Below are 16826 nucleotides of genomic sequence, written 5' to 3'. Positions count from 1 at the left end.
ATTCAGTAATCCTGGATACAAATTCTGATTCTGCTAGTTTCTAGTTATATGGACAATCTAATTCACTCCCTGATCAACTGTAAGGGGATCTGCAGTATCTACTCCAGATTTTTGCTAAGGTTTATCCAACTTCAAATTAAACTCAAATGAAGAATCAAATAATATTGATTAGTGCATTATCAAACAATAAATTAAGCCCTACTATGTGCCAGGTGCTGTGCTAAGTGCTGAGATATTAAAAAAAGGTAAAAGGCATTTGTACTCTCCAGAAGCTCACCTTCTAACAGAAGACAACATGTAAACAATTGGGTACAAAGAAAATGCTGGATAAATGGGGGTAATAAACACAGGGGAATCATAAAAGAGGACCATGCAAAGCACAGAGCTAAACAGTAGGGATATCTACAAAAGCAAAAATGAACTGTCCTTGCCCTAAGGGAGTTTGCATTCTATCTACAAAACAATTAAAAGCTTTTCCTTTTGGTCTAGACCTAGACTAGAGCATAACATAGGGGGAGAATAGATAATCAGGAAGTGAATACATAACACAGGTAACAAGTGCTAAAAGAATGCAGAGAAAATAGACAGCCATCACTTTTATATACACAAGATATACAAGGTAATTTGGGGTAGGGGAGAAGAGGATTTTAGCAGATGGAAATATTAAATCAGCCTATTGCCTCTCTCTCCATCCTTCCTATCCCTTTCCTCATGGAAAGGCCTGCCTACTGAGTTGAGCTTTGATGGAAACTAGGTATTCCAGAAGGCAAAGTTGAGGAGGGGGACAGAAACAGAAACAAAAATGGAAGACAGCAAGTCACTGAGGAAGAGAAAGAATGGTGGCTGGGTTAAAAATAGAGACAATTAAAGGCTGTAATGAATAATAAGCCTGGAAAGTGAAGTATTAAATTAATTCTTTCTTATACCTAAAATCTATCTTACCTCTTTCCCATGCTGTTCTATAATGCTGACCATGATTTATGCAGATTTATTGAAACAACCTGTTGCCTCCTCTTCCCTTTTTTTCACCTATTGAATTCCTAGCCATCCTTAAAATCTGAATTCAAATTCCACCTCCTCCAAAGGGCATTTTTTGAATTACCAGATGATGATAACCTTCCCTCTCAGATATTTTGGAACGTTTTGTTTTTTGATAATTACCTTTCCTCTCAGAAATTTCAGAACATTTTGTTTTTTAAATGTTTCTCATACTTATGATGTAATAGCATGCATTCTAGTCATGTATGTGTTTGTGGGTTGTAGCCCTTTTTGAGGGCAGTTCTCCCCTTCAAAGGGTAGTTTCTAGAGGAAATATTGCAGTAATCCTGAGGGGCCAGGTCTTAGAATGCTATCATTCTAACAATCTGTCAATGCCTTAGCTCAGAAGAAATGAGAGATGTATAGAGCTAGAAAGTCCACCCCAAATGTTCACAGGAACTATTTGTGTCTAACCTGTAGCAGAGTACCCTGAGCTTGTATTGTGTTGTGTGACATAGCCACACCTTAACTCAACTCTAACACAGTGATGTCATTTTGGTTCTCTTTGAGAACGAAAGACACCAGCTGAGTAAGGAACAGAGAAGTAAATTCTTTGGGAGTTTAACAGAGATAATTTATATTTGTAAAGCAGATTACCGTTAAAAAGTGATTCTATATATTCCAACTCCTTAAAAAACATATGAAGTATTATCCTGATTTTACAGATGAGGAAATTAAGTATCAGAGTAGTGAAATGGTTAGTCAATGACAAAATCAAAATTGAGCTTCATCCTTCTGACTTCAGCTGCAATATTCTACCCACTCTTGTTTCACCTGTTAGGTATCTTATCCTTAACTGTAAGGTCTTTAAGTACAGAGACTTTAAGTTTTTATCACTGCTGACAGCATTTAGCAACTTTAAAATGTAAGAAATGTGGAAGTTTGATAGCTGGAAAGCACCTAGAATATTTCGAATGGAGCTGAATATCTCACTGTTGTGAATATTCCCTCCCACAATGAATATTCAATGCAACTCTTGCCCATGGCCTCCTAGAAGTTCACTACAAGGCATCCATACATGTCAGAAGCTAGACTAGTGAGGATATCAATGGAGTTTTTGAGCCATCATCTTCTGCCTTTCCTATATAATTAGCCTATTTTCTTCTGCCATTAAAATCACAGCTTTAGATTTCAAGGGATCTTGAATTTTTGTTTTGTTTTGAATATCAGGATAACCACATTATTTCAACATAATTGATCTCTTTTGTAATTCTAAGTATTTCATTTTGTGCATTTTAAAATATTCTGAGAAGGTATCCATAAGCCTTACCAGACAGCCAAAGAGACCCACAATGCAAAAAGAGGAAGATTCCCATGCTTTCAAACCTTTTGCTCTAGTTCTTTAATATTTTTCATTTATTACATGTTGCTTACCCACCAGGTACCTTTCCATTGTTACCTTTGTGATATCCATTTTCAAAACTTTTTATAAGACTCCCAGCCACATAAGAATTTTAAAAATCATCTAGTTCAAATCTCTCATTTTGCAATTAAGCCAACTCATTCTTCTGAAGTAGAGATTTTGACGAAGTGTGAGAATTGAGGTTGGAGATCTCCTCTAATGGGAGGTGCAGGTCCTATGTAAAAGAATTCACAAACCTGAAATCTGTGTGGCAAAAAGGGATTTATTGGCATTGAGAAGCCAGCTTCCTAGAAAGACAGACTTCCTAGTGAGCAAGAAATATATCAAAGGTGAGTTATACTGGGAAAAATCTTCAAAAATGGGCAAGGTCCTGCTTAATATGTCTGTGAAGATAGGTTGACTAAGCCTTGATTATATAAGGTAAATCTTGGCCTGGGGGCTGGGAGCAGTTTGGGCTACTTAACACAGGACTATCAGGCTGAGATCTCCAATTGAATAAAATCACTTAACTGGGAGTTTGAGCTACTGTGTCCCTGGCCACAATCTCCAACTGAGTGAGACCACTTAACTGGCTTCCTTGAGGGTGGGCCTCTCCCAGAGGAGAGTTTGGCCGGTTTCAGGGTTCACCACCATTATTTCCCCCCAAAAGATCCCATTTTACATCAATTTCAATTCCATACCAACCTTAGGAGCCTTGAGGAAAAGAGCAAGTTTAACATAATTTAAATATAATTGTTTATGTATACATACATATACACACAAATATACATACATTTGCATACATATTTATATCTTTAGCCTTCTCTCTATCTCTATTTCCAGCTTCTATCTTCTTCCTTCCTACTTACCTACCTACCTTTTCCTTTTTTTTCTTCCTTTCTTCCTTTCTTCCTTTCTTTTCTCTCTTTCTCTCTTTCTCTCTTTCTCTCTTTCTTTCTTTCTTTCTTTCTTTCTTTCTTTCTTTCTTTCTTTCTTTCTTTCTTTCTTTCTTTCTTTCTTTCTTTCTTTCCTTCCTTCCTTCCTTTCTTTCTTTCTTTCTTTCTTTCTTTCTTTCCTTCCTTCCTTCCTTCCTTCCTTCCTTCCTTCCTTCCTTCCTTCCTTCCTTCCTTCCTTCCTTCCTTCCTTCTTTCTATCTATAACTCCAACTACCTTTGCTAATAGAAGGGAACCCTGATGCTGCTTTCAGACTAAACTATCACTTAGAATTGCACTGGGAATTTATTATATGACTTTCTAACTATGATCTTACCTATGATATTACATTTACCTAATGTAAAAATGAGTCTGTATGCTCTGAATATACATACAAGAGGGTATGTTTAACCCTTCACATTTTAAAGATAAGGAAACTAAGGTCTAGAGAGATCAAGTAACAGGTAAATCACTTTATTGTCAGATCTTCAACCATAACTAAGCCAGGTCCTAAAACAGAGCTGACTGGTAGGCCCTTACTAAAAAACCTTTGGAGTCCAGTAGTACTAGAAACTGAAGAGGTAGGAGAAGAAGAGGGCTCACAGCTATCCATCTATTCCATCTTCTCTGAATACATATTTTATACACACACACACACACACACACACACATATATAAAACATATATGACATATAATCTATATAAAAGATCTGTTAGAAGTTTTCTTAACTGGGGTACTGGTAATCAGAAGAGACAGGTAAGTCAGGAAGCTTCTGGATAGTTTGTGTTGAAATATGCCACAGTTATTAAGAGAGTATTGAGAATAGAAAGAGACTGTTACTAGGAACATGAGAGAAAGTGAATCGTGACATAACAATGTCAAAGCTGAGAGTGTAAGTCAGTATCTGTTCCTGTGGAAGTTCAAGTGATGATGCAAGGTTAATTTGAGAATTTTGATACCAAGGAGTTTGTGGATGACTCTGTGTGTGTGTGTGTGTGTGTGTGTGTGTGTGTGTGTGTGTGTGTGTGTGTGTGTGTGTGTGTATACATATATATATAAATAATTTGGGAGCTCAAAAGATGGATGTGGGGAGGCAGTGCAGTTTTGAGACTCAGGGTGAAGTCTGATTCAGGCAATGTGTACACAGTAAATCAAGGTGGCAGAGATTCCCAATCAGTGTATTTAGTTGGTGAGATTAAAGTGTACGGATAACCAATCTCCTTTCCCAAAGTGTGATTCTAGCATTTGGGTATAGCAATGACATCCCTGACAAATTTTATGCCAGAAATGGCAATATTCTAAGTTCCTAGAAATCTCTTGCTTGGATAAAAGAGGGACAATACTCATTAGAAGAAAATGCAACTGAATTCACAAGATACATGACTTGTCAGGGTTTGTATCATGCTGGCTTTACCTTTAGGAACCAATAGTCACTTCTGTGTCACAATGGGCATTAGAGCAGGTAGTAGTTAAACACAAATATAAAGTAGTAACCAAAAGAACAACTGATGTAACTTGCATATTAATTTCAAATTACTTTATTTCTGGAGGTACAGGACTTTATGGACTTTATGTATCCCATTTAGACTATTTCATTTAATTCTATAGCCATCAATCAAATACTTACTGAGAAAATATACAAACTGGGTTCAAAATTGTAAAATTACATAAATGTATATATGCATGTATATAAATACCATGTATACTACATTCCATTATATATAAATATTATATATTACATATGTAAAATAGTATATAAAATACATAAAAATATTGTGTGCTAAGAGCTCAAAAGAATCATGAGTTATATATCATGTATGTCAATCATACATCAGATATGTCAATTACCTAACCAACAAGTAGCTATAAGGTTCCAACTTTGCAACAAGAATTAAAGTTTCAAGATTCTCCAGGGACCCACACAAAGAATATAAGACATGCTCTGTGCTTACAGGAAGTCTGAAGTGTAGATGACAAACCAAGCATGCACAAAATAATGAAGCAATATTCTCTGTAGTAAAAATAATAAATACCTCATAAATTCAGAAAGAACAGAGATCAATATTAGCTAGGGTCATAGAAGAAGAAAGCTTTATGAGGCCTGAGCTGTGCTTCCAAGGATTTGGAGGTATAGAGAGAAAAACAGAAGGTATGTTTGACAGTAGTAAATAATATTAGTAATAGCATTATATTATTATTAGATATTATAGTTATTGTCTATTACAGCATTATATGTTCTATAATTCTATTCCATCATACTATTATATATCACATAAAGCACAATATATAATTATATTCTATTTTAGCATTGCATATTATACAATATACATTATATCTTACATAATCAGTGCATTAAAACAACTTTATATGTGTTATATTATTTGATCCTCACAACAACCCTATAAGATAGGTACTATAGTTATTATTGTTCCTATTTTACAGATAAGGAAACTGAGGGTCAGAGATATAACTGACTTATGCATGGTTACATAGCTACTAAGTTTTGGGGTGGAATTTGAATTGACATTTCTTCTGGCTTCAAGTTCAAAGCTCTTTACTATATTGCCTCTTTGGCTACCATGTTTCCAGATTCCATAGACCAAGCTCTAGAGGAGTTAACCTTTCAGGATCAGAATTCTCATTCTTGTCCTCTCTTTCTTGAATCCATCTACATTAGTGCTTGCTTCACTTCTCTCTAGGCCTAGAACTCTAGCCATGCTTCTAAAAAATACATATCCTGATTTACTCCCTTAAAGTTCCACTTACTATTCCTCTAACTTTCCAAACCAAAATATTCCTCCCTAGAAAGGCTTCAAAAACAGATTCAGTGATGAACCACAACTGTAATTTAACAAGTATTCTAGCTAATTTTGAGCAGATTCATTACCAAAGAGGTGACATCATCGGTTGAATTAAAAAAAAAAAAAAAAGCTAAACAAAAAATCCTCAGCAACTTACAAAAGACAATTTAGTAAGAATGTCTGTCATTTTGAGGATGGAGATTTAAAAGGTGAACATATGGATTCTTTAGAAGTCAATCTGAAATGCTAGACTTGGAATTGAGAAAAATTGAGTTTAAATCCTGCTTCAGACATGTTAATAATTGTGACATTCTAGGAAACTTGCATTATTGCATTTGTTACATGGGGAGAATAATAAAACCTTTCCTACACGGCTATTGTGAGGATAAAATAAAATATGCACAATCCTTTGTAAATTTAGTGTCATATTACTGTTATCTATTATTATTATTATTATTATTATTGTTAGCAGTAATCACTAGAGAGCTGACTTAGATGGCTAATTTTTGGGGGGGTAGGTTAGAGAAAAGAATATAATTCTAGCAGGCCTGGACTTAAACTTCCACTCTGTTACTCAGAGATATGTTAGGATTTTGAAACAGAAATGGAAATTTAAAAGTCTCATAGAACCCCTCCTTTTAGCAAGTAAGAAAAGGAATATTTGCCTGCCTAGGAGGGCCAAAGCAAAACCTCAGACTTTCTGAACTCTGCTACTACACCACATTGCTCAAAGTGCATGCAACATTTCAGATAAAAGACTTTTACGAGTTTAGAGCACTTCAGACACCTCTCTACTAAAAGGCTCCCGGTGCTTCCCAGTGGCACTAAGGTGACCCTGAATTCTCAAATGCCATGTCAATAGAGCCAAAAACAACGTCCTTCCAAGTGGAAAGGATTTAGATATCGTCTCAGAGATAGTCCTACATAGATGTCTATTGTTTAAAGACCAGCCTAGTTCTGTTAGGAGGAGCTCACCACCAGGATGGTCACACAGGATGAACTGTTTAGCCACAATAACACAGAGTATCTGAGTTATAGACTTTTGTGATCTCTGTAGAGCAAAGGCATACACAACGAGACAAAATTAAAGATCTTTAAACTACTATAAGCATGTCTTCTCCCAAAATGAAATTTGCTATATTTGCAGTTTGTTTTTTACATTGCTAAAAATAATCCAAATGACATGTTTGCTAAACACATTAGTGAGATCACTAAAAACTATCCCTCAAGATACTCCAGTTATTGAGAGTGATATAATATTTTGAAAGATTAGTTAATTAACATTGATAAATGGTTTCTCTGATTGTGTAGGTGATTTAAGGACCCCCAATCCAGGCTCTTAATAACTCTGTCATTTAATCCAACTTAAAAAAATAGTATATTTTGATATTGGAGTCTAGACTTGCATATTAAGCATCTTTAAATATACAGACTCTTTTAAATGAAAATTCACTGGGGAAAATATGGTAAAATGGGGAGAGGGTGATAGTAATTAGGATGGTGGCAGTGAAAGGAATATGGTCCTGCTCACCTCAGAATTTTAGTTCTACATGAAAAACCTATTGCATTTGGGACACTGATACATTGTTGGTGGAACTATTAATACATCCAGCCATTCTGGACAACAATTTGGAACTATGCTCAAAGAGTTATCAAACTATGCATACCTTTTGATCCAGCAGTGTTACTACTGGGCTTATATCCCAAAGAGATTTTAAAGAAGGGAAAGGGACCCACATATGCAAGAATGTTTGTGGCAGCCCTCTTTGTAATGGCCAGAAACTGGAAACTGAGTGGATGCCCATCAGTTGGAGAATGGCTGAATTGTGGTATATTAATATTATGGAATATTATTGTTCTGTAAGAAATGACCAGCAGGAGGACTTCAGAAAGATCTGGAGAGACTTACATGAACTGATGCTGAGTGAAATGAGCAGGACCAGGAGACCATTATATACTTCAACAACAATACTATATGATGATCAATTGTGATGGGTGTGGCCTTTTTCAACAATGAGATGAACCAAATCATCTCCAATAGAGCAGTAATGACTGAACCAGCTACACCCAGTGAAAGAACTCTGGGAGATGACTATGAATCATTTCATAGAATTCCCAATCCCTCTAATTTTGTCTGCCTGCATTTTTGATTTCCTTCACAGACTAATTGTACACTATTTCAAAGTCCAATTCTTTTTGTGCAGCAAAATAACTGTATAGACATGTATACATATATTGTATTTAACTTATACTTTAATATATTTAACACATATCGGACTACCTGACATCTGGGGAAAGGAATGGGGGGAAGGAGGGGAAAAGTTGAACAAAAGGTTTTACAACTGTCAATGCTGAGAAATTACCTATGCATCTATCTTGTAAATAAAAAGCTATAAAAAAAAGATTAAAAAAAAAAAACCTATTGCATTTAGAAAAACTTTTAAGGTTTGGGTTAACTGTCAAAGAGCTTTTAGAACCTTCATTCTGGGTAGTTATATCACCTACACAATCAATGAAACCATATATCAACCTTAAATAATCATTCAAAATGAACAAAAGAGCTTTAGGAAAATCCTCTGAACATCTCTCAGAATAGAGATTCTTAGAGACCTTTCACTACTGCAATCAGTTAATCAAATTAAGCATTTATGAAGCATAAGCATCTACTCTGTGCTAAGTAAGCACTGTGTAAAGTGGGGAGATACTAACAGAAAAATCCAACAGTCCCTGCTTTCAGGAAGCTTACATACTCTTGGATGAACCATGATTATATACAAAATATATACAAAGTAATTTGAGGAAAGGAAAGTACTAGCAGTTGGGAAATTGGGGAAAGTTTGAAAGTGGTCTTTGTATTGTCTTAAATTGTACCTTAACCATATAAGGGGAAAATAGGAAAAGGAAAAAAAATTCTCATATATACTTTGATCTTCATCCCAAAATCTTTCTTTTTGGTATTCCATTCTTGATAAGAGAGAAGAATCAGTAGGTGCTGGCAATTCTCAAAAAAAGAAATTGTAAGTATTCTGCTATTAAAAAGAGTTAAGAGTCCAGTAGTTTAAGTCTAGCAACTTACTCAAATAACAGAATTTTTCTTCAAACAATGTTTCCAAATCATTTCAGAGAAGGAAAAGAGATGGGGAAGCGTGGAGATATTGGAATACACGAAAAATATATTTTAAATCTCATTTTCCTCATTCAGTCCACATGCCCCCCTTGTCTACTTCTTCAGAAAAGTAAAAAGATGTGGTTTTACAAATCACAGAGTAAATTCATAACTTCACTCTTGGCTGCTTACTCTAATATTTCAGTTCTCACAGGTTGTGAGCAATGAGCTTTGTAAAAAACAAAAGCAATATGGACTCTGTTAAAAAGGATATTTCTAAACTAGATACATGAGGACCAGACTTAGTTTTACTGAAAGCTAATCATTACTTCAACATTATGCAAAATAATCATTGTTTTAAGATATTTAAAACCAAGATTCCTTTCTTTCCAATTCCATCTTCATATTTATCCTTGACAAATTTCCCATAAAATCTAAGGGGGGAGGGGTGTAGAATCTAATTTCACAATATGGATCTAACAGGTAAGCTTTTAAAATTTCATTACATTATAGACTTCTACAGTTTCAGGATCTACTTCTTATTTATTCAAACTAATTTTTTTTAATTTCAAATTCTACAGTCAATAAAACTTGAACCTTGAAAAATCCTGACATGCAAACCAGTAAAAAGAGTCATAGTTTTATAGATTTAGTGATGAATGGGATCTTGGTGGACAGTTTTTCCAGCCCTCTCATATTAAATATGAGAAACTAAAGCATAGAGAAATCAATGAACCCAGACAGATATGTTTAATATGGATCTAAGAGCTTTTAGGACAAGGACAATAGCTATGATGAATATGGTCAAAGGCCAAAGTTTCCAAAGAGTGAAAACACGTTCATCAGATTTTGCACTCTATGGCTTCCTTAGGTTTAATTTTTCTGGAAAGAAGTGTGTGTATAAATTGTGTCCTAATGCTAAGAGAAAAGAGAGACAATACTTTATTGGGTCTATATCACAAAGAGATTATAAAAAAAAGGAAAAGGATACATGTGCAAAAATGTTTTTATACAAACTTATATGCCCTTTTTTTAGTGACAAGGAACTTGAAACTGAGTGGATACTCATCAGCTGGGGAATGGCAGGATAAGTTATGGTATATGAATGTGATGTAAGAATGATTTCAGAAAGTTTTGGAGAGATTTACATGAACTGATGATATGTGAAGTGAGTAGAACCAAGGGAACATTGTAAACAACAGCAAGCGTATATGATGATCACCTGTGATGGATTTGGCTGTTTTCAATAATGAGATAATTCAGGTCAATGCCAGTTTGTGATGGGGAGAGCCAAAAAGAGGACTATGGAGACCGAGTATGGATAGTAACAGAATTTTCACCTTTTTTGTTGTTGCTGTTGGCTTGCTTTTTTTCTTTCTCATTTTCTTTTATTTTTTGATCTGATTTTTCTTGTGCAGCATAATAAATATGAAAAAATGTTTAGACGATTTGCACATTTAATTTATATTGAATTATTTGCTATCTAGGGGAAGGGTGAGCAGGAGGGAAGGAGAAAAATTTGGAACACAAGGTTTTGGAAGGGTGAAAGCTAATATAAATTTTATTTTTATTTTTAAAGAAAAGGGAGACAATTTTTTTCCCCCGGGAGCCACAGTTTTGACAACCAGATGAATAGGCAAAACACTAATAAACACTTCCATGGGATTACAACCATCCTCCTGCTACTGAATTCTGAAGAGTCTAGAAATACTGTATTTGAAAGTTAAGTCAAAATGTGTACTTCTAGAAGGACATGAATAATTTGCTATGGCAGATAGTATAGGAATTGTAATTGCTTTTTCCCTCCTTTATAGCTGGACAAAGTTGTTGAAAAACAGAAAGAATCTTACAAACGAATGCTTGAACAGCTTTTGATAATAGGAAAAGCTCACAGACAAACAATATTGGAGTTAGAGGAAGAAAAAAGAAAACATAAAGAATACGTGGAAAAGAGTGATGAATTCATAAATTTGATGGGAAAAGAGCAGGAAAGGTAAGTTTTTATTCTAAAATGGCATGAAAATACTTTAAAATCTTAAAACTAAACAGTGGAGTATTGGTTGTGTCCCATTTTAACATTCCACACTGACTTTTTTTTTAAGTACCAGGAGTTATGTTACACTGAAAGTATAATCTTCTCCTGGTACTCTAAATAAGTGATAGTAGAACTTTGGAATATATTTACAGTGAGAATTATTCATTTCTATGAACAAAGAAAGACAAAATTAAGGGTACCTTAGAATCTAGTAAATTGATGTTATTTTTTTTCCTTACAAAATTGCACAGAAAATGTATTCAAGAATGCTATAGGGATGAGAGTGCAATAAGTGATTTCTTCTATTTTATCTATTTATAATTCTGTAGTCAGGGGCAGTGAGATAGCATAGTAGATAGACTCATCTTCCTGAATTCAAATCCTATTTCAGAGACTTGCTAGTTGTGTGACCCTGAGCAAGTAACTTAAACATGTTTCCCTCAATTTCTTCATTGATAAAATGAAGTGGAGGCGAAATGACAAACTATTTCTGCTAAGAAAACCCCAACTGGGGTCACAGAGTCAAAAAAGACTGAAAAAGACTGAACAGCAACAATCCTGTAATCAATTGGCAACAGATGGTGGTACAGAAAGGTCTACTCAAATAGAAAAGAATTGGCAAGAGATATGAGCCTTCACTGCCAACAATTCCCATGTCCTTCACACATCTGGCATCCTTTTTCATTCTCAGAATAGGTTTATTATCTACTCAGAAGTTTGTGGTGGCCTTGCAAGCTGTTTTGAATGGACTTTTAAATGTAAATTGGACCTGAGTTTAGGAATAAAAAAAAAAGAGATAGAGAGAGAGAAAGAGAGAGATAGACAGAGAAAGGGAGGGAAGGAGAGAGGGAGGGAGGGGGGGAAGGAGAGAGGGAGGGAGGGGGGAAGGAGAGAGGGAGGGAGGGGGGAAGGAGAGAGGGAGGGAAGGGGGAAGGAGAGAGGGAGGGAGGGGGGAAGGAGAGAGGGAGGGAGGGGGGAAGGAGAGAGGGAGGGAGGGGGAGAAGGAAAGGGTAAGGGAAAAGGAGAGAGGAGAGGGAAAGGAAAGGAGATTAAGGGAGAGAGAAAGAAAGGAAGGAAGGAAGGAAGGAAGGAAGGAAAGAAGGGGGGAGAGAGAGAGAGAGAGAGAGAGAGAGAGAGAGAGAGAGAGAGAGAGAGAGAGAGAGAGAGAGAGAGAGAGAGAGAGAGAGAGAGAGAGAGAGAGAGAGAGAAAAGCAAGGAGAAAAGGAAGGAAGGAAGGGAGATTTGGTAGCAAGGAGATTCTTTTTCTTAGTCATCGCAATATTACACTTGCCATCCAAATAAAGAGTATTATATTAATATTATTTTGAACCCCCCATAGTTTGTGGCATTCATGGCCTTATTTACCTTTAACAGTTTTCTAGCAATAATTTGCAGATATAACCTTTCATGTCTCATTATCATGAATGTTTATTCAACACTGCCAGACCCAGTGGGGCACCAAGAGTCATGGGTTGTCACTGCCTTGGGGACTAGCTATGTTAACAAAGATAAGGCAATTGAGATTCTGAGAGGGTAGGAAGCAACCCTCAAATGCATAGTTCTGATGTCTACTGTTTCATGACTATTAGCATCTAGTACTGAAAGGTATCATAGCGTTGGAGACTATCTAAAAGTCAGTAGGTTGGAAAATGGCTGAATAAGTTATGGTATATGAATATTATGGAATATTATTGTTCTGCAAGAAATGATCAGCAGGATGATTTCAGAAAGATTTGGAGAGACTTACATGCTGAGTGAAATGAGCAGAACCAGGAGATCATTGTATACTTCAACAATAAGATTATATGATGATCAGTTCTGATGGATGTGGCTCTCTTCAACAATGAGATGATTGAGGCCAGTTCCAATGATCTTTTGATGAAGAGAGCCATCTAAAGCCGGAGAGAGGACTGTGAAACACAACACAGTTGTTGGGTATTAAGCATGATGACAGAAGGGGTAAAGTTAACTCAGAAAGCAATGTGAAAGAACAAAATATATATATTTAAAGTAAGCAGACAAAAATATGAGATGGGGTTTGAGTGTGCAACTTAGAATTAACTGAAAAGGGATATTTCTGTAAATAAATGCAACAAATGAGATGAAAACGTCTCACATCTAAGATTTTTTTGATCTTTTGATGGACAAAAATTAGCAGTTTCCTTCAACTTGGAGAAGGCATTAAACAAGTCACCTAGAAGGAAAAAGAAAAAAATTATTGAAGAAAGTCTTTCCCTCCCTGGACTACTATTGGAAAAAATAGGAGAATACTATATATCATTTGCTTAGGAACAACTTCCAGATGGAAATGTTTGGGTGTGAGAATGTAAACCTATTCTCCACTCACATGATGCATAGATAATTTCCCCTTGGCTTCCTCAGTATCACATCATGAGTCACACATCTTGGAATTTTGAGCGCGTGCCTCTGTTTTCAGGTTCACTGCAAATACTGAATCCTACATACATGGTTTTAACCTTTTCTAAGGCTTTCTGCATCAAACTATGAAAATAAACTCTACATAACCTAATACAGAAGAGACAAAAAAGAACATGTTTTTTAAAGTTTTAAAGCTTTCAGATAAACAAGTATAAAACTACAACTAAAAGAAATTAGAGATCCTGATTTTTCTCTTGGTAATGCTATGAAATATAAAACATACACAAAGAAGCTACTCAAAATGTTATTACATTTTATTTGGGCTACTTCTGGTCAAGGATTTAACTAGTCCTCTCCAGAAGCATTAACAAAACTGATCCTTTAAAAGAAGTTTAATAATCTCCAAAATTTAAGTGATATGAATTACATAAAAAAAATTCAGATTTCCATACTAAAGAAAACAAAGGTATTTAACTGAATTCTGAGCATTTTGTGGAACATTTGCTATCTTCCAGGTGCTATGCTAAAAGCTGAAAATACACAAAGATAAAAATGAAACAGTGCCTGCCCTCAAGGATTTAGATTCTACTGAGCTTATAAATTCAAAGTATAAATACATAAGTAAATACAAAAAATATAACAAACAAATTTTTTTGGAGGAGAAAAGCAGTAATAGGGCATTGGATCAGGTAAGACCTCTTATCTGATCTAGTGACAAGTGACAGCTTATATTTTGAGAGAAAATTGTGGATAGAGAATTTAGGACTCACATTTTAAAAAAAGAAATGTTTAAAAAAATTGTTTATATATAATTGAAAAAAATGAAACAAAAATTAAATATAAAAAGAAAGGAAGGCAAAAACAAGGGTTATCTTATTCAGGAAATGAAGGCTATAAATGGTTTAAGACTCAAGGATCTCACTTTTCTCAGAAAGGAGAAAAGAGAAAAGGCAGTTTATGCAAAGACGGAAAGGTAAGAGATGGAAAATTCTGTGCAAGGAACAGTAATTAGAAGAGTTTGACTAGGTCATAGCATGAATAAGGAGGAGTAAAGTGAAAATGCTTTGGAAAGGCAGAATTTCCAGATAGAAATTTTTATTTGGTACTAATTTTATATTTGTGGCATATTAGGAAAACCACTAAACATGAACCCCAGTTTTCTCATCTGAAAAATGATAGGGTTGGCCTAAATGACCTTTAAGGTTCTTTTTAGCTCTGAATTTTTGATTCTATTAACTACACGACCAAAATCCTAAAAAATATGGCAAAAGTTTACCCTGATTATATGTAGCATTTATGACTATCTGCCTGGAAATAAAATAAAAACTAAAAAACACTTTATTGAGGTGGCTAATGAGACCTTAGAGGATGCAATAATGGATTTCAGATTAAGGCTAAATTTTTGTGTTTTCTTTGGAGAACTCATTTTATGTGGAAAACCCTAGAACCTGATGTCACATGCTGAGTTAAGTCCAACATACTAGCCAAGTGATGTCGTCCTTGTAATCACTAAGCAACTGCCTTTCCTACTGAAAGGGGAGTGGAATGGGGGGAAGGGAGGGGAGCTGTTCAGGAAACCCCATTCTCAAGGACATTAATACAAAGTTTCCTTTACTGTAATAGCATTTAGTTTAGTCTGTCTATAAAGCCGGGACACATACAGATTTCGTGACTTTAGTTTTTTTGCACATTTTCAATATGTGGATAAATGTGTCATTCCACGACCTGAATTAACTGATTTGGCTGGAGGACAAGTACAGTCTATGTGAAAAGTTCTATACACAAAGCAATGGCAGTAATTTGGGCTTTTTTGGATGACTTCACAGGAAAGTCAAAACAAAAATCACTTTTAGTCAGGGCAATTTTGAAAAATTTTCCCATAAGTAAAGTGCCAATTTTGTCTGTGCTTTAAAAAAAAAACTTACAAAAATTAAAAAAAAATCACTGGGAGTAGTTTGCTTTGTTAAACAAAATTTATAATACTGGCTTTTGTGAAATCAGAGTGTATAACAAATAAGATAATGGGGGGGGGGGAGTTAGGGAGGGAAAGAGCATCTTCTCCTGTGGAACCTAACCTTTTGTCTTAACACTAGTTTAGAAAGAACCATGGAAACAGGCCGAAGACCATTATTAAAGGGTACCCTTATAAAAATCAAGCTTCAAAACATGGATATCCAAAGGCTTTAAAAGCCTAAATTCAATTCCATGATGACTCCACAGAATAGGCTTGCGTCAATTTTCTGATTTTACTGCCACAAAAGTCACTAAGCTTCTCCACAGGCACTTAGACAGAGCTCAAACCATACAACTGTATTCAGAATTTCCAAATCCTGTGCTATAGTGTCCTTGATGGCTTGATAGCTAGCTGAGTTAGCTAGTTATTTCTGTCTTTAATTTTATTGAGTAAAGCTATCTTTTTCCATTACTATAAATGGTTAATGAGATTAATATCCATATCTTAGTGTATAAGAACTAGAAGTATTCTTAGAGATCATCTAATCCAATCCTTTTATTTTACAGATTAGATAACAAAGGCTCAAGTAAATTAAATAATAATGATGATATAGTAGCTAACATTTATATAAAGCCTACTGTGTGTCTGGCAGTTTACAATGATCTTATTTGAACCTCACAAACAAACTTGGGGAGGTAGGTGAGATTACTGTCCCAATTTTATAGATGAGAGAACTGAGGCAAACAGATTAAAAAAAACAAAAACAAAATACAAACAAACAAACAAACAAAAAAAAACTTGCTCCCAGTCACACAGTGACTAATAAGTATCTGATGCTGAATCTTAACTCAGATCTTCCTGTCTTCAGCCTGGAATCCCATCCTCTGCCCTCCCACATACCCAGAGTCACAAAGTGAGTTAGTTAGTGGCATATTTTGAATTGGAATTCGAGTTTCCTCAGTAAAATGGATGCTGCCTATCTCACAGAATGGAGTAAAATAAAATCTGATGTATGAAATATTTCCTTTTCTCTTTGAAGAGCTTTGTATTTAACTCTATTACTGTTCTAGTCCACCATGACTTATATTTAAGCCTTCTCTAAAATACTGAATTTTTTCTTTGTTTGCTTTTTTTCCCCCTTCAGCTTTGTTGCCCCTGTAGAAAACTAAAATTTCCTTGTTTTGTTGTTCTTCAGACATGTTCAACTAGTTCTCTGTGATCCCATTTGGGGTTTTCT

General features: G+C 35.2%; 2 protein-coding genes across 3 annotated transcripts in view; one reads left to right on the top strand and one right to left on the bottom strand.

Moving 5' to 3' along the window:
* Positions 1–16826, bottom strand: part of CMSS1 (cms1 ribosomal small subunit homolog) — a 413202-nt gene that overhangs the window by 275166 nt on the left and 121210 nt on the right. The window lies entirely within an intron of this gene.
* FILIP1L (filamin A interacting protein 1 like) overlaps positions 1–16826 on the top strand; it is a 241450-nt gene that overhangs the window by 107361 nt on the left and 117263 nt on the right. For both annotated transcript variants that reach the window (XM_074301002.1, XM_074301003.1), the window contains exon 5: positions 11036–11214. In XM_074301002.1, the coding sequence (XP_074157103.1) occupies positions 11036–11214 (179 nt within the window). The remainder of the gene's footprint in view (positions 1–11035; positions 11215–16826) is intronic.

This window comes from Sminthopsis crassicaudata, chromosome 3, assembly GCF_048593235.1.
Source record: "Sminthopsis crassicaudata isolate SCR6 chromosome 3, ASM4859323v1, whole genome shotgun sequence".
NCBI lineage: Eukaryota > Metazoa > Chordata > Mammalia > Dasyuromorphia > Dasyuridae > Sminthopsis > Sminthopsis crassicaudata.
This window is presented reverse-complemented; position numbering and strand designations above follow the sequence as displayed.